Source organism: Remersonia thermophila, chromosome 3 (assembly GCF_042764415.1).
Source record: "Remersonia thermophila strain ATCC 22073 chromosome 3, whole genome shotgun sequence".
In the NCBI taxonomy this organism is placed as follows: domain Eukaryota; kingdom Fungi; phylum Ascomycota; class Sordariomycetes; order Sordariales; family Chaetomiaceae; genus Remersonia; species Remersonia thermophila.
In genome coordinates, this window is record NC_092219.1 from 3,515,831 (window position 1) to 3,529,709 (window position 13,879).

The 13,879-nt window shown below is 58.1% G+C and overlaps 5 protein-coding genes across 5 annotated transcripts; 3 read left to right on the top strand and 2 right to left on the bottom strand.

Annotated features, from left to right (window-relative positions):
• Nucleotides 1-226: 226 nt before the first annotated feature.
• On the bottom strand, nt 227-1,296 carry VTJ83DRAFT_3823 (uncharacterized protein; the record flags this gene model as incomplete). Its single annotated transcript, XM_071010244.1, has 4 exons — nt 227-264; nt 436-1,083; nt 1,150-1,178; nt 1,235-1,296. 4 exons carry the CDS (start codon nt 1,294-1,296, stop codon nt 227-229), a joined length of 777 nt encoding a protein of 258 aa, XP_070867701.1.
• Nucleotides 1,297-2,126: 830 nt separating this feature from the next.
• Nucleotides 2,127-3,749, top strand: VTJ83DRAFT_3824 (uncharacterized protein; the record flags this gene model as incomplete). Its single annotated transcript, XM_071010245.1, has 3 exons — nt 2,127-2,520; nt 2,696-2,995; nt 3,064-3,749. 3 exons carry the CDS (start codon nt 2,127-2,129, stop codon nt 3,747-3,749), a joined length of 1,380 nt encoding a protein of 459 aa, XP_070867702.1.
• A 434-nt stretch (nt 3,750-4,183) lies between these two features.
• On the top strand, nt 4,184-4,769 carry VTJ83DRAFT_3825 (uncharacterized protein; the record flags this gene model as incomplete). Its single annotated transcript, XM_071010246.1, has 2 exons — nt 4,184-4,524; nt 4,667-4,769. The coding sequence occupies 2 exons, from the start codon at nt 4,184-4,186 to the stop codon at nt 4,767-4,769; spliced, it is 444 nt and encodes a 147-aa protein (XP_070867703.1).
• A 2,918-nt stretch (nt 4,770-7,687) lies between these two features.
• Nucleotides 7,688-9,148, top strand: VTJ83DRAFT_3826 (uncharacterized protein; the record flags this gene model as incomplete). Its single annotated transcript, XM_071010247.1, has 4 exons — nt 7,688-7,901; nt 7,959-8,026; nt 8,084-8,457; nt 8,527-9,148. 4 exons carry the CDS (start codon nt 7,688-7,690, stop codon nt 9,146-9,148), a joined length of 1,278 nt encoding a protein of 425 aa, XP_070867704.1.
• A 564-nt stretch (nt 9,149-9,712) lies between these two features.
• On the bottom strand, nt 9,713-13,834 carry VTJ83DRAFT_3827 (uncharacterized protein; the record flags this gene model as incomplete). Its single annotated transcript, XM_071010248.1, has 4 exons — nt 9,713-9,729; nt 9,909-11,784; nt 12,091-12,340; nt 13,800-13,834. 4 exons carry the CDS (start codon nt 13,832-13,834, stop codon nt 9,713-9,715), a joined length of 2,178 nt encoding a protein of 725 aa, XP_070867705.1.
• Between the last annotated feature and the right edge of the window lie 45 nt (nt 13,835-13,879).

A 13,879-nucleotide genomic window follows, 5' to 3' on the forward strand; every position in this document is an offset into this window, starting at 1 on the left:
GAGCCATATGCTACATATAAAGCTACACCAAATACTTTGAGGCCTTTCACACTGCTATGAGAATTATTTTAACGCTTGCTTTTTCGGTCCCTCGCTCTCAAACCGACACCAGTGCAGCAAACGTGCATCGAAACCAATCTGATCCTCCTCGCAATGTGTTTTGACATGCTATTCTTAGCAGTCCAGCCTACCGCTAGTCTTTCTTTTTAGCCTTCGAGCCTCCGCCTTATTGGCGGCGGTTCTGCGCGTAGATGAAGTTCGCGCCTGAAAATAGAGCTGTCAGTACGTGGCGGGCTTGGAACCTGCAAGGCTCGCGAGACGCCGGCGGACAGCTGACAAGTCCACAGCATCTTAGCGGCGCGTAGAAGCTTCCATAGCCTATTATGGCTCACCAAGTAACGAAAGAAGAAGAAGCAAAATCGTGGCGATACTCACCGACAGGCGAAAGCCCGTTCTCCCTAGCCCACTCCCTCACGCCCTTCGTCTTGCCATCCCCTTGCCGGGCCCCTCCCGCCACCTCATACCCCCACCTCTGCCTCTCCTTGGGCCTCGACAGCCTCAGATCGTCCGTGGTCCCGTTGCTCGGCACAAATGCCAGCAGCACATACCGGTGGGGCCCCGTCTTCTCGGGCGGCGTGGGGGCCTTGTAAGAGACCACCTCGTGCAGCTCCCTCAGCGGCATCGGCAAGCAGGGCGTCGGGTCCTTGGGGTCGCACGGCGGCTCCTGCGGGCCGTGATGGTGGTGCCCGTGCTTGTGGTGGTGGTGGGCGCGGCCCCAGGCGATCCAGTGGCAGTACTCGGAGAACTTGGGGTCGTCGCGCGTGGGGGCGTCGGGGTCGGTGAGGACGATTACGTAGGTGGTGTTGGAGTGGGATTTCTTGCCCTTGGCGTCGTCGTGGGCGACGGACGGGGTGACTGTGGGGTGGACGGGTTTGTCGGAGGGCAGGGAGGCGGGGATGTCGTGCAGGGTGATGGAGGGCTCGTCGTGGAGTTTGTTTGGGTCGATGGTGTTGCCGAGCTCGGCGCGAAGGTGGGAGGACCAGTTGGCGTGGAGACTAATAGAGGGAACGAAGTTGTCGATTACTGGAGGAGCTTTGGTCAGTTCGTTGGCAAGGAGGGTGGGAAAAGGGGTTGGAGGGGTGTAAATACCGGTGGGAATGATCTCGGCCTTCTTCAACCTGCCAGGGTAGTTGTCAGCACTTGGCTAATGCCATGTGCTATGCTAGGGACGTACTTCTTACGGACTGTCTCGCCCGATTGCGGGAGAGCCTCTTCAACAGCTGCCTCCTCGGCCATGACGTGTTGAGGATACAGTTCGTAAGGGTGAGGAGATGATTTAGCTGTTGCTACGACAACGGCAACAAGAAAAGAGTAGATACAAAACATTGGCACCATCGTGCAAGGTTTTATGCAGAGAAGTCCGAATCTATCAATTCTTATAATAGATCTTTTAGAATCGTCTTCATTCTCAATTCAGGTCTTCCCATAGTCACAACGGCCATTGCGAGAGAGTCGAGTTGTCTCTTCGGAGTCAGTGGGACAATGATGTCATCTCGTTGTTCTCCCATCAGCCCACTCTCATACGGCGAGGTAGGCGACGATCTGATGTTGCTGTCGGCGTTTATTGAATCGCGATGATGTCACCCACACGTTTAAACGCATACATCCTGAGTAAAAGAGACATGCACAAATCTGGTTTGCAGGGAATCACAGACCAAACACTGGGGCATCTCTATGGAAACCGAATACATGGGATAAAGATGAGAGTGATATTGGCCCCTCTGTCAAAATATTTCGTCATCTCTAGACCACCATTGACAACATATCCATGGGCGAGACTCGGCTTAAAGCGGCTGGTTGGGGCGAGTGTCGACCTGGTAAGGTGGTATAGAGCCAGTTGGAATGATCGAGGATCTTCATCTCCCAGAACACCCATGAAGAGCCTCGCCACAGTCTCTAGGGCCTCAAAACAGGCATCATTATTATACAAAGGCACATCATTTGTTGTTTGCCTGAAGGACGCAGAACACTCGCAACGATCCAGACGCTCCCAGTCCATTCGTATCACAACTTGTCAACAAGCTTCCCTCGGATATCACCCGTTCAGGCATATGCGGAAACTCAAGATGGCCCCCCCAACCGACTTACAGCTGGGACTCGGGGTTCGACTACTCCGCGAGAATGTCACCCCCTTCCCGCCCCTCGACGACCCAGAGTCTGAACGAAGGCTCGGGGGCTTCATTTCAAATCTCATCGCTGGCGACGATGTCCGGGTGGTGCTGATTGGCGACGGATCCCACGGCACGTCCGAGTTTTACGAGGCGCGCGCCGTCATGACGCGCCGCCTCATCGAGCACCACGGCTTCAACATCGTCGCTGTCGAAGCAGACTGGCCAGACGCCGAGGCCGTTGATCGCTACGTGCGCCACCGTCCAGGTCCGGGCCCGCGCGCAAGCGTTGACCCGGTGTCGGAGGCGAAGCGGTCGGGCAGAGAGCCTGCGTTTATGAGGTTTCCAACGTGTGCGTGTACCTCCTTTCCTGCCGGCATCGATCCATCGCCGATTCTCCAGGGATATGGTGTTTGAGAGTCTCACTGTTGATTCAGGGATGTGGCGTAACCAAGAGGTTCAGCACTTCATCGAGTGGCTGCGTAGGTACAACCACGGTCGAGACCCCAAAGCCCCTGACGCGGTAGGTTTCTACGGGCTGGATTTGTACTCGCTGGGGCCCTCGATGCATGCCGTTGCCGACTATTTGGAGCACGTGGACAAGGAGATGGCGAAGCAGGCGCAGAAGCGCTACAAACACCTGATGCTCTGGGCCGATGCCCCGCACGATTACGGCGTCGAGGCCCTCTCCGGCGGGTTCCGTGACTGCGAGAAGGACGTCGTGCGGATGTTGCATGACGTGCTGTCGAGAAAGGCCCAGTACGCCGCTTGGGATCACGGCGGAGACGAGTTCCACAGCTGCGAACAGAACGCACGCGTCGTCCAGGGTGAGTCGGGCGTAATAGTCTCCCGGAAGACCCCCGCGACGACAACCAAGCTAACACCCCACCGCCAGACGCTGAACAGTACTACAAGATCATGTGCCACGGCCGTGACGAATCTTGGAACCTACGAGACCGGCACATGTTTGACTGTCTTTCGCGCATCATCCAGCACCGCAGCGTCAGGACCGGCAAGAACCCGGCGGGCATCCCCGGACGCGCCGTGGTGTGGGTGCACAACAGCCACGCGGGCGACGCGCGGGCAACCAGCATGGGCTGGGCGCGCGAGGAGCTCAACATCGGGCAGCTGTGCCGCGAGGCTTACGGGCGCAGCGCCGTCCGCCTCGTCGGCTGCTGTACCCACGGCGGTACCGTCGCTGCCGCGAGGAGGTGGGATGGCGACATGCAGATTATGAGGCTGATGCCGGCACTGCCGGGGAGCTATGAGGAGATGATGCACGCTGCGGTGAGTTGGTCGCAACAGGGGGATGGAAAGCCCAAGAACTTTGTGCTAGATCTGCGTGAAGGGAAGTGTGATGAGGCGCTGCGCGAGGAGCTCCTGAAGAAGCGGCTGGAAAGATTTATCGGGGTCATCTACTCCCCTCATACGGAGAGGCAGTCGCATTATTCGATGGCGGTGTTGCCGGAGCAGTTTGATGGTCTGGCTTGGCTCGACGAGACGAGACATGTTGGTGCTCTCGAGGTTCACCAGCCGCATGTGGCGCTCGAGTACGACGAGACGTGGCCGTTTGGGCTATAAGGGTGATGTGGAAGGAGAACATCAAGGAAATGGCAATGAAGTGATGAGTGCGCTATGAGGGCCAGGAAAGGTTGTTGATAGGAGTCGAGGAGGATGGAGGGCGAGGTGAAGAATATTGTTGGGAATGGGAGAATCCGGACCAGGGCGGTCAAGATTGAAAGCCCAGTACGTCATCTGGGTAAGTCCTGCGGGGTTTTCCATCGCAAGCTTTTTGCCTGTGGACACCAGATCAAGTATCTAAGGTATGATACGGGATGTATGGAATTATGTCACTTTGGTGTCTCTCCGATGATATCTGCGGGGTTGTCTTCGGACCGCCGCCCTCTACGTCATTCCACTCACCGTCCACTGGGATACTGCTCCAGAGTTCGGGCGATTTGCTTGCTTGCTCTACTTCATCTTCTCATGACCATTGTGGAAATCTCATAATCACCATGTCCAACGCACACAGCAACCGCGAACGTGGTCTTCGCGCCGCGCTTAACAACCCTCGCGTGTCCGAGGAGGCGAAGCAGCACGACCGCGAACTGCTGGCCAGCGAGTTTGGCGAACACATGGAAGGAGAACCCCAGCCCGCGACGCAGTCCAAGCGGCGGGCGTCGTCCAGCAAGAAGGGCGCCGGCGCAAAAGTCGAGCCACCCAAGGCCGCAGCAACCGAGGCTCCCCCTGAAGCCCCGGCGACGACGGGCCGCAGGACGCGCCGGACATCGAGCGGCGACACGGGAATGCACCCGGAGCAGCAGGTGAAGAGTGAAGAAAAGGATAAGCATAACGTGTGAGTGCTTTGTGCCTTCACGCCTTACACGGTCCTTGAGTGGCGCAGTGCTCAACCCTCGCTCACTCCGTGCCATTGTATACTTTCTCCCTTGCCACGCCGCCCTTGTCATGCACACGTCTTGGTTGACTCTGTCCCAAAGCATCCGAGGACTCAAGGCCGCCCTCAAGAACCCCAACGTGTCGGAGAAGGCCAAGGAAGCCGACCGCAAGAAGCTGGCAGAGCTGGGCGAGCCGGTGGAGTGATGGAGAAGGGGCTTCCCCAGGGCGTGTATAGCGTGTCATGGTGTTTTAGTTAATGCTTTTGCGTTCTTGAGTACGTTCTCGCAGTGTTTGGAAAACGATGTTGGGAAGCCAGATCCCTCGCTAGGTAGTACTTGGCAAAAACAACTCTCGATAACTATCCGGTTTTACCCCTGAGTTGGTTCCTCGTTCTTTTGCACAAAGCAACACCCCGTAGCAAATGCGACATAAGCGGATAAAGAATTCAGCCTTTGCTGACCAGTGGCGTGATGTCCTTCGATTTGGAGTTCAAGCATGACACCATCTCCTGGCCGTGGCCCCTTTGGGCTCACCACAACCCCTCGCCCTCCAACATCTTCGAACCATCCTGGATCGTCGTGGTCTCCCATGCCCGCCGCTTAGGGTGACATGCGTGATTATCCGTCAACAAGGTCAGCGGCAAGGGACTCGGGTACCTGCGACCACTGTGATGGCCATTGGCGAATGGAGACGCGGGATCATGGTGCGAGACCAACAGAAAGGATCGGAGAGGAGACCTGAAAACAATTGACGCGGACAACCAACAGATAAACCTGAAGATGCCGGTGTAAACCAGCTGTAACCTATATCACGCTTCTTTTCCGCGGAGCATGCATGCTACGTTTCCCCCGTCCCGAAGCACATGGCCAACCAACTACCACGTACACCAACAGAGGACCAATTACACCCTCGGTCACCTCGAAGAACCACACCGGCAAGGATGAAGTAGCATAGGCCCCGGAAGAAAGAAAAAACACACAAGGTTGAAACAATCCCACCCAAAAGATGAGCTCCGGGTGCAGTTTCCGAGTGGCGTTGGGGAGGCATCGTGTTGGTGACATGCCTTACAGGTCGGGAGGTGACTGATGTGGCATCAGGCTCCCGACCAACGGCATGAGAGATTCATATGAGATGGCTCTTGGCGGCAATCAGGGCAGAAACAATTCCACACTCGGGCAGCTCTGGAGCACACTGAGTTGTTACATGCACTGCTGTGGCAGCCTGCGGGTGCTTCGAGAAGCACTGGATTATATTATACGTAGAGGGCTGGGTGAGGGTTGCAATGCCGCTCCAACGAATGCGCATCTAAATTGCCCAGGCAAATTCAGGGGTCTGATACTACCTTGGGTACCTCGCACGTCCTGCGTGCGATTCGGTCCCTGAGAGCAAACCAACCCCAGAATGCGCCTTTGACGCTACGTACTATAGTATACGGATCGGCCTACAAGCAGCGATGCGTCGTGGAGGTGCAAGCGGTATCGTTCATCACCGGCATTGGAAGCCTGAACCATGACGGCACTCACGCCGCACCGCACCAAGCATCATGACGAACCATGGTACCGTGCAACGTTGGTACGTAAGATGGCCCGTATGTAGAGCATAGCCTGCCGGGCAGCCGGATGCATCTCTGGTGAGTGCCGGGATATGACGGTCGGGCCGGGGCCCGTCGTGCTGACCCGGCGTCCCCGCCCATCGCGCGCAGAGACAATGGTGTCTCGCTAACAGAGCGATTGTGTGGGACAGCCCCTGGCTGACAACGTGGGATTGGGATCAACCAAATACCACGCCATGATCGAACGCGTGGATTCGCTTTCCTCCACTCTCCACGGTCGTCCCGCCAGTCGGTGAGCGAGCGCCTTGCAGATGGTGTCTTGTTGGATCTTTTGGCTGGTTGGAGAAAGCAGAAGAAGAGACGGGAGGCTCAAGCATTCAGGTCAGGGAAACCGTCTTGGCACGGACCAACCTTCGGGCGTTTCCTGCAGCGCTTGCCTTCGGTTAACGGTTGTGCACCGTCCCTTGAAAATCCCTTCCGCAGTTTTCCGCTCAAGCTCGACTTCCGTTTGGGGAGAAAGACCGAGTCGACCGAGGAAGCGGAAAGGGCAATGGAAACGAAAACGAAGATCCTTGAAGGCAGGGGGGGAAGGGCACGGAAAATTCTTCAGCGCCTGCCCTGGACTACGCACGTGCAATCTCGTGAATCGCTTGCCGGAAGCGGCAAGCCCACAGGGTCGCGCTGCAGCCCACGAGATGCAGACCCAGCATCGGCCAACCCTAGAACCAACGCCACAAACGGCCGTTGGATCATGCGCGTTTCTCCTTCCAGTTTCGCAGGGACGCTTGCCAGCTCACCTGTTTCACCGCGGCTTGCTTACGTACTCTGTACACAGTAACTAAGGTACCTAGGTACCTACCTATATACGAGCAGTGTACAGTAACTATGTAGGGCCACCCGTGCGTCCATCGCCATGCGAGTGTGGGCTCGGCTCTTCAGCACCAAAGAAAAAACCCCGGTCACACATATAACCTTTAGCACCACGCCGTCGCAGGATCTTCGGCATCGTAGCATACTAGTACGCAGCCACGCCAGCCAAGATCCCACCTCCGCATCGCATAACCTCGAGTCAACGCCACGCAGTAGTGGGACTGGCAGAGTCTCACCCCGTCCGCACCACCTCCGCAACCCGCCAACGGCGCTCGGGCTGCCAAGCGGGCAACACCCCTGGTTTTCTGTTTCGTCGTTCTGTACTTCGATTGGGTACCGTGCTGAAGCGATGGGGTTCGGCCACGCCCCCCCCCCCCCCCCCCTGTGTACCGCTCCTTCGTCACCACACCACGGGGACATGTTGCAACTCTAGGCCAGGGGCCGTGCGCCCCCCTCATCGCGTGTGCTGCATGCAGCCCGTCAGTTGACCCTTGCTTATAGTTACAGTGCCGGGTCCTATGTTCATCCCCCGCCCTCAAGATATGTGGCGGCGATCTTGCATATGTTCTGGATCTCCCCGCTAGGGCTCGATTTCATAGCGACCTTGCTCCATCCTCCCACGTGGGAGCTTTCCTCAACGACGCATGTAGACAGCTCTCTCCCGCATCCCATCAACATACATCCCCGGAGGTCAAACGCCATGGCCGGCTCAAGTCCCGATCCCGCCCGGGACAACGAGTCCCGGGTCACCGAAATCATCGTCATCCTCTCCGTGACCTGCACGCTATCGACTCTGGCCGTCTTGTTGCGAATCTACTCCCGCGCGATTGTGCTGCGGAGCTTCGGTGCCGACGACTTTATGATTGTCCCGGCTCAGATCTTGACAATCGCATCGGCAGTCGCCATCGGTCTTGGTACGAAGGCAACAAGCAGCCCTCGGCCGCGGATGGATCATGCTAACATCGCAACAGAGGCCAAGTATGGACTCGGCCGCCATGTCTGGATGATGCCCCCCGAAAACTTTGTTCCCTACATGAAGGCAAGTAGCGTTGGGCCCCCCTCCCTCTTCGGGCGTGTTGTATTGACGGTCCAGCAGTCCTTCTACACGTCCATCGTCGTTTACAACGTCGCCGTGTGCCTGACAAAAATCTCCATCCTCCTCATGTACTACCGGCTCTTCTCGAACACGGTCCTGCGGCCAATCATCTTTGTCGGCCTTGGTTTTCTCGGCAGCTGGGCCGTCACGCTGTCTATCCTGCTGCCCATGGTGTGCATGCCTGTCCACAAGTTCTGGGAGCCCGACGCCCCAGGAGTCTGCCTCAACCAGCTCGCCATTTGGTACGTCATGGCGGGCATCAACGTCTTCACCGACTTTTCGCTCTTGATCATGCCCATGCCGCTCATCAAGTCTCTCAACCTGCCTGCGCGCCAAAAGGCTCTGCTCTTTGCCATCTTTACCCTTGGAATCTTGTAAGTTGCCACCCGCTTGCTGCTCCGCCCTCGCATGGAGCACATGCTGATATCCGCTCCTCCCAACAGCCCCTGCGCCGTTTCCATCTACCGCATCCGCACCCTCGGCGCCGCCGCCGTCGCCACCGACCCGACCTGGGACAACGTCGACGCCGCCACCTTCTCCTTCCTCGAGCTTTCGGTCGGCGTCGTCACCGTGTGCCTGCCCACGCTGCGTCCGTTCCTCGCCCGCGTCATGCCCGGCGTGTTCGGCCACCTGTTGCAACAATCGTCAGGAGGGCACCGGTCCGGTCCCGGCGGCTATGGAACAGGCGCCACGGGACGCGGGAGCCGGAACCCCAGGAGGGGAGCGAGCGGGGTCTCGGCTTCGTCGCTCAGCGGTGCTCGGTCTCCGGTGCTCAAGAGCAAGATACTGTCCGAGTCGGATAGTACGGAGGAGCTGAGGTCGGCCGCGTCGATGGGCTCGCATCATCTGAGGAGCATCGGGGAGAACGATATCGAATTTGGGGCCATCGATCCCCGCCTGGAACGGAAAGGAAAGCCGGGGCTCGTCTACAGCGTGAGCGTCGTGGGCGGGCCGAGCTCGCCGGGAGGGAGGCCGCGGTCCGACTCCGCGGGCATCAAGGCGACGACGACGGTTACGCAGCAGATCACGTTCAGCGTGGAACAGACGGAGAAAACGCAGTACTGACTTTAGCTAATTTTTCCCTACAGCTGTATTACCACCATTTTAATTGGTTTAGGAGTTTCCAGGAGTTTAAGATACCCGGTTTGATTTTGGCTTGGATTTTGGCAGTGTGCTTTTGCATCAACATGATCCCGAGTTTTCTCGTAGGCGTTGACGTCGTTTGTCCAAGGCCTGAATGCGATAGCTTGGAACGGACAGCACCCCCTTTTCCCCGATCATTGATTGCCCCGGACAACTCTTGTTTACGGTCCCAACGCAGCATCACGAGTCTGGAATGATATCATCGGATGTAAACGGCAGTCTCCCGCGCTACCGAAACGACGATTCCAAAAATTCCATGAAATCAAGCCATGTTCAAACAACGACCCCAAAAATACCAAACCAACTCCTTATTCCCAACCGTAATTTTACGAAACCATTCATCCTTCACGTGCTCTTCAAGCTTCTCAACTTCTCAACTCCTGAAACATCCTACCCCCTTTCTCCCCCTCCACAGCCACCCCGCGTATATCGGAACGGTCTGACCGCACCCCGTCTCAAGTGTTTCCTCCAACCAATACCCGTTGCCTAGACCCCCATAGCCCCTGGCGTCCACGTCGTGCGGTCGCAAGACGGTTTCTTCTCGCAGCAAGGGAACTGGGCGACCTTGGCCTTGTAGTTCCCACGGCAGCCCGCATAGCCGCGGCTTGATTCTGTCCTTCTCCTCCTCCTCCTCCTCCTCCTCCAGCTCCATCCCCATCCCGTTTCCCATTCCCGCTTCCACCCCCTGCCTTCGCGTCGGTCGTCGCCTTCGCCTTCGGCGGCGGCGGCGGATACAGCCCCGTCGGCACCGGCGGCTTGGCCGTGATCCTGCGCGCCCCGTGGATCGCAAACGCCGGGTCCAGCCTGATGGCGTCCCGGAACCGATCCACGTCCGCCGCGTAGCTCCCCCCGTCGCGCCACGCGCCGCTCGACGGCAGCGCGACGGGCCGCATGGCGCGGTGCAGCGCGTCCCGCGGCCTCTCCAGGCTCTCCCAGCGCAGACGGTTGTAGCGGGTCAGGAACGCCCGCAGGCGCGCCGCGGTGAAGTCGGCGTGCAGGGAGCGGCCCGAAGGGGCCTTGCACACGCCGAGCGGGGGGTGGGCGCTGTAGAAGCTGCGGTGGTGTTGCTGTTGTTGTTGTTGTCGTTGGGGCGTCGGGTGGGATGGTCTGCCGGGTTTGACTCCGGCTGTCTTGTGCATTTTGATGGGCTTTTTCGGTAGCGGCAGCGGCGGTGGTAATTGTTGCTCCTGTTGCTTTGATGATGGGGGCGGAGCCTTTTGGTTCTCTTGCCTCTTGTCAGAGGGCCCTTTCTCTTGCTCCTTTCTAGGATGCTCTTCGTCCGGGTGCGTTGTCCATTTCGTGCCGGGAGCTTCCGAGGAGGTTTCGGCCACGGGGGCCTGTGATATGTTCACCTGGACGAGTGGCTTTCGCGCTGGCGGTATCGGCGGCGGTCCTAAGGGCCCCTCGCCATCGGTCTTCTGCCTCTTCGGGGGTGACTTCGGCATCGAGCCTTCGCGGGTACGCTTTGTGGAACTCTTCTGCGTGTCCGCCGGGGCCAGGGTCGGACGGGCGGTCCCCGGGTAGGTGACCCCCATCAGGTAGTGTAACGAGGTGAGCAGTTCGGTGACCATCTGCCTGGACGCAGTCCCTTGCCAGGCCGGTATCTTGTCCCAGCCGAGCACCTCAAAGCGGAGGAAGGCCATCGCGTTGGCGATGGTGTGGAGGCCGCAGCTCCAGCCGTCAACTTGGTTACGTGTAGACACGAGCACCGTTTGGCCATTTGGGTGCGGCGGATGTCCAGAGGCACGAAGCCACTTCTCCAGAGCCTTCCGGGCTTCGTTTGCACGTTTCAGTGCGTTTCTGCCCGGCATGGAGTCGAAGTACCAGCTGTCGCCGGTGTGGCGCCGGTAAATGATGACACCCCAGTGGCTCCCGAGGAAATTGAAGAGGTGAACGGTAAATCTTGCCTGGAGAAACTTGCTCCTGTACTCATCCCTGTCCTGGGGCTCGAGGAAGCCGTGCGGATCAGTCAGGGGTTGAGCCTCCATTTCGGTGCTGAGCGTGAAGGGGATATCTGGAGCGATCCACCACCTTGCGGTCTGGCGGGGACCCAGCCTCGCGCCCGGCTGGTCCTGAATCCATGTCATGAGCCGTTCCAAGAGGTGATAGATCTCTGGTCCATCGAGCCAGCCGTCCTCCACCAATCTCTTGTCGTCGGGGATCATCATCCCCTCCCTCGCTTTCCGGAGACCGTTGAGGCACGTAACAAAGCCCTCCTGCCTCTTCCACGTTGGGTTGCTGGCTTGGCTGGGCTCATGGATATCCAAGACGGGGTGCGAGATATTTGGCCAGATGTAACTGTCGAGGACCTTTACGGCTTTGGCGGCTTGTCGCGCTTTGGCTTGTTTAGCGGCCTTCTCAGCCGCCCTAAGCTGAGCTGCGGCGGCTTCCTTTTCTTTGGTAGCTGCGGCCGAATCGGAAGAGTTATTGCCAGCGGCTCTCGCCTTAGCCCTGGCAAAGCTGACAGCCCGGATGGCCTTCCAATCTTCAGCGTCTTGGGCAGCATCGGCGGCCTTGCCGTCTTGGCTGTTTCCGCCCTCCTTGTCATCCTTGCTCTTCTTCCTCGTGCCGGGATGGGCCGTAAGCTCAACTTGAAGCAGTGGACTGCCTGATGATATCGGAATGAGGGCCCCGGGGAAGGGCACGGGGTGATTGGAACTGGGTAACTGGAGGACCAGGGATGCGGCAGGCGTGGGTGTTCCACCGAACTCAACCAGATAGCTGGGACTTATGGGTGGTCCTGTTGACGTCGGCGGTGCTGTGGTGGGGGCTGGCGGGGCTGGCAATGCTGTAGATGTGGTGGGTGACGTTCGGCCTTGTCCTCCCGCTGATGCCGGCACTGGTGACCCTGTCTTGGCCGGTACGTTAGCTGGAGCCGCGGTATTTGTGGCTGGTGCCGTCGTGGGTGAAGCATTGCTCTTGGCGGGGTCCCAGTTGCTGATGCCCATCAGATAGTGCAGCGAGTCGAGCAGCTCCCTGCGCATCTGATCCGGGCTCGATGTGTTCCAGCCCGAGATTCTGTACCAGCCCAGCGCCTCGTAACGAAGAAAGGCCACGGTGTTGGCGATAACGTGTAGGCCGCAGCTCCAGCCGTCGTTCTGCTCCTTTTGATCGCTGGGAAGGACCGAATAGTTTGTGCTATTCGGAGGTGCAGGAAACCCGGATCTTTTGAGCCAGTCTTCCAGAGCTTGTCGCGCGGCGTCTGAGCGGACCTTGCCGGCGCGTTTTACGGAATCGAGATACCAGCTATTGCCGGAATCACGCGCCAGGATGATGACACTCCAATGGTTGTCCGTTGTGCTGTGGACAAGGTGAACAGTAAACCTCGCATTCGTGAAATAGTCCCGGTGCAGTTGCTGCTCCGACGCTGAGACCAAGCCTTTCTCAGCCAGCGTCGGGGTGATCTGGCGTCGCCGATGGCGGCCGGGCCTGATATGGAGCGCATAAGGGGTGGGGGGCACAATCCACCACCTCCTCTGTGGTTGCCGCCGGTCTCCCAGCCGCGCCCCCGGCTCGTCTTGCAGCCATGTCACCAGCCGCTCCGCTAGATGATAGACCTGATCCTCCGACAGGAAGTTGCTGTTCCGCGCGTCCAAGAGTCCGTTATGGCAGCATGCCCAGGCCTCTTCCTCTCGACCGGCGTTAGCATTGTCGAGTGCATCCAAGACTGGATGCCGAATCGTGGTAAAGTGTGGCCTAAGGGCGTTCATCTCAGGGGTTCCTGGTGTGACTGGCTGGTTCAACAACGGTTCACTTGCCAGAGAACGCAGCTGGAAGCTCGGATGTAGGTCAGTTGGAGGGTGACTGGGGCCGGGCAACTGAAGAGATTGAGGAACACCCTCCGTGCCTGTCGCGTCCAAGGCATCGTGGTAACACCTCTCCGCCCTGCGGAATGCTGCTAAAGTCGCCATCTTGAAGTCGTTTTTCCAAGACCCTTGCGATGGGCTTTAGGTTCGTGAGAATTGGTTAATTACAGGCCCGGTTGGGATATAGCAGCCATGAAGGCGATCGAGCGTTGTGATGAAGAGAAGAGATTACCGAAGTTAACTCCAGAACGGTGGGCAGAGAAAACCATCTCTCTGTAAGCCTATCACAATAACTATGGGTATTCCCGTTTCTTTGATGAGCACGGTCGGTACTCGACCCACGGTGAATGGCGACAGGAGAAAGAAACAAAGCCAGTCCAATGCCGGACTGGGCCGCTGCGGACAGATCCGGCGCGTTGAGCACATCTTTGCTTTGTTCAGGTCAATCGGCTCTCTCATAAGGGTATTATTCATTCCGCCCCAGGAATCCATCATGACTGTTCATGCTGCTATGAGCCTGGCAGCGTGTGACGAGTCATGTAAAGCTGAGTGTATATTATTGAGTTTCTACAATCCAGCTGCGGTAGCTGCGCATTAGTTACACAATAGCGACCGTCTTGGTATCTACACCCGCCCAAACCTTCTAGCGATGAAAGGCGTGCACCACCAGACACTTTCGCACATACACATCCAACCGCTCTTCCCCCTTAGCCACACCAGGAATGTTCGCCACATTCGCGCTTCTCCCCGGATCCGCCCTTGCCAACAGCAGCGACACCACCTCGGTGCTCGGCGTCGACATGATGCCCTGCCACATATTATACGTCGCTGCACGCAACATGACGTG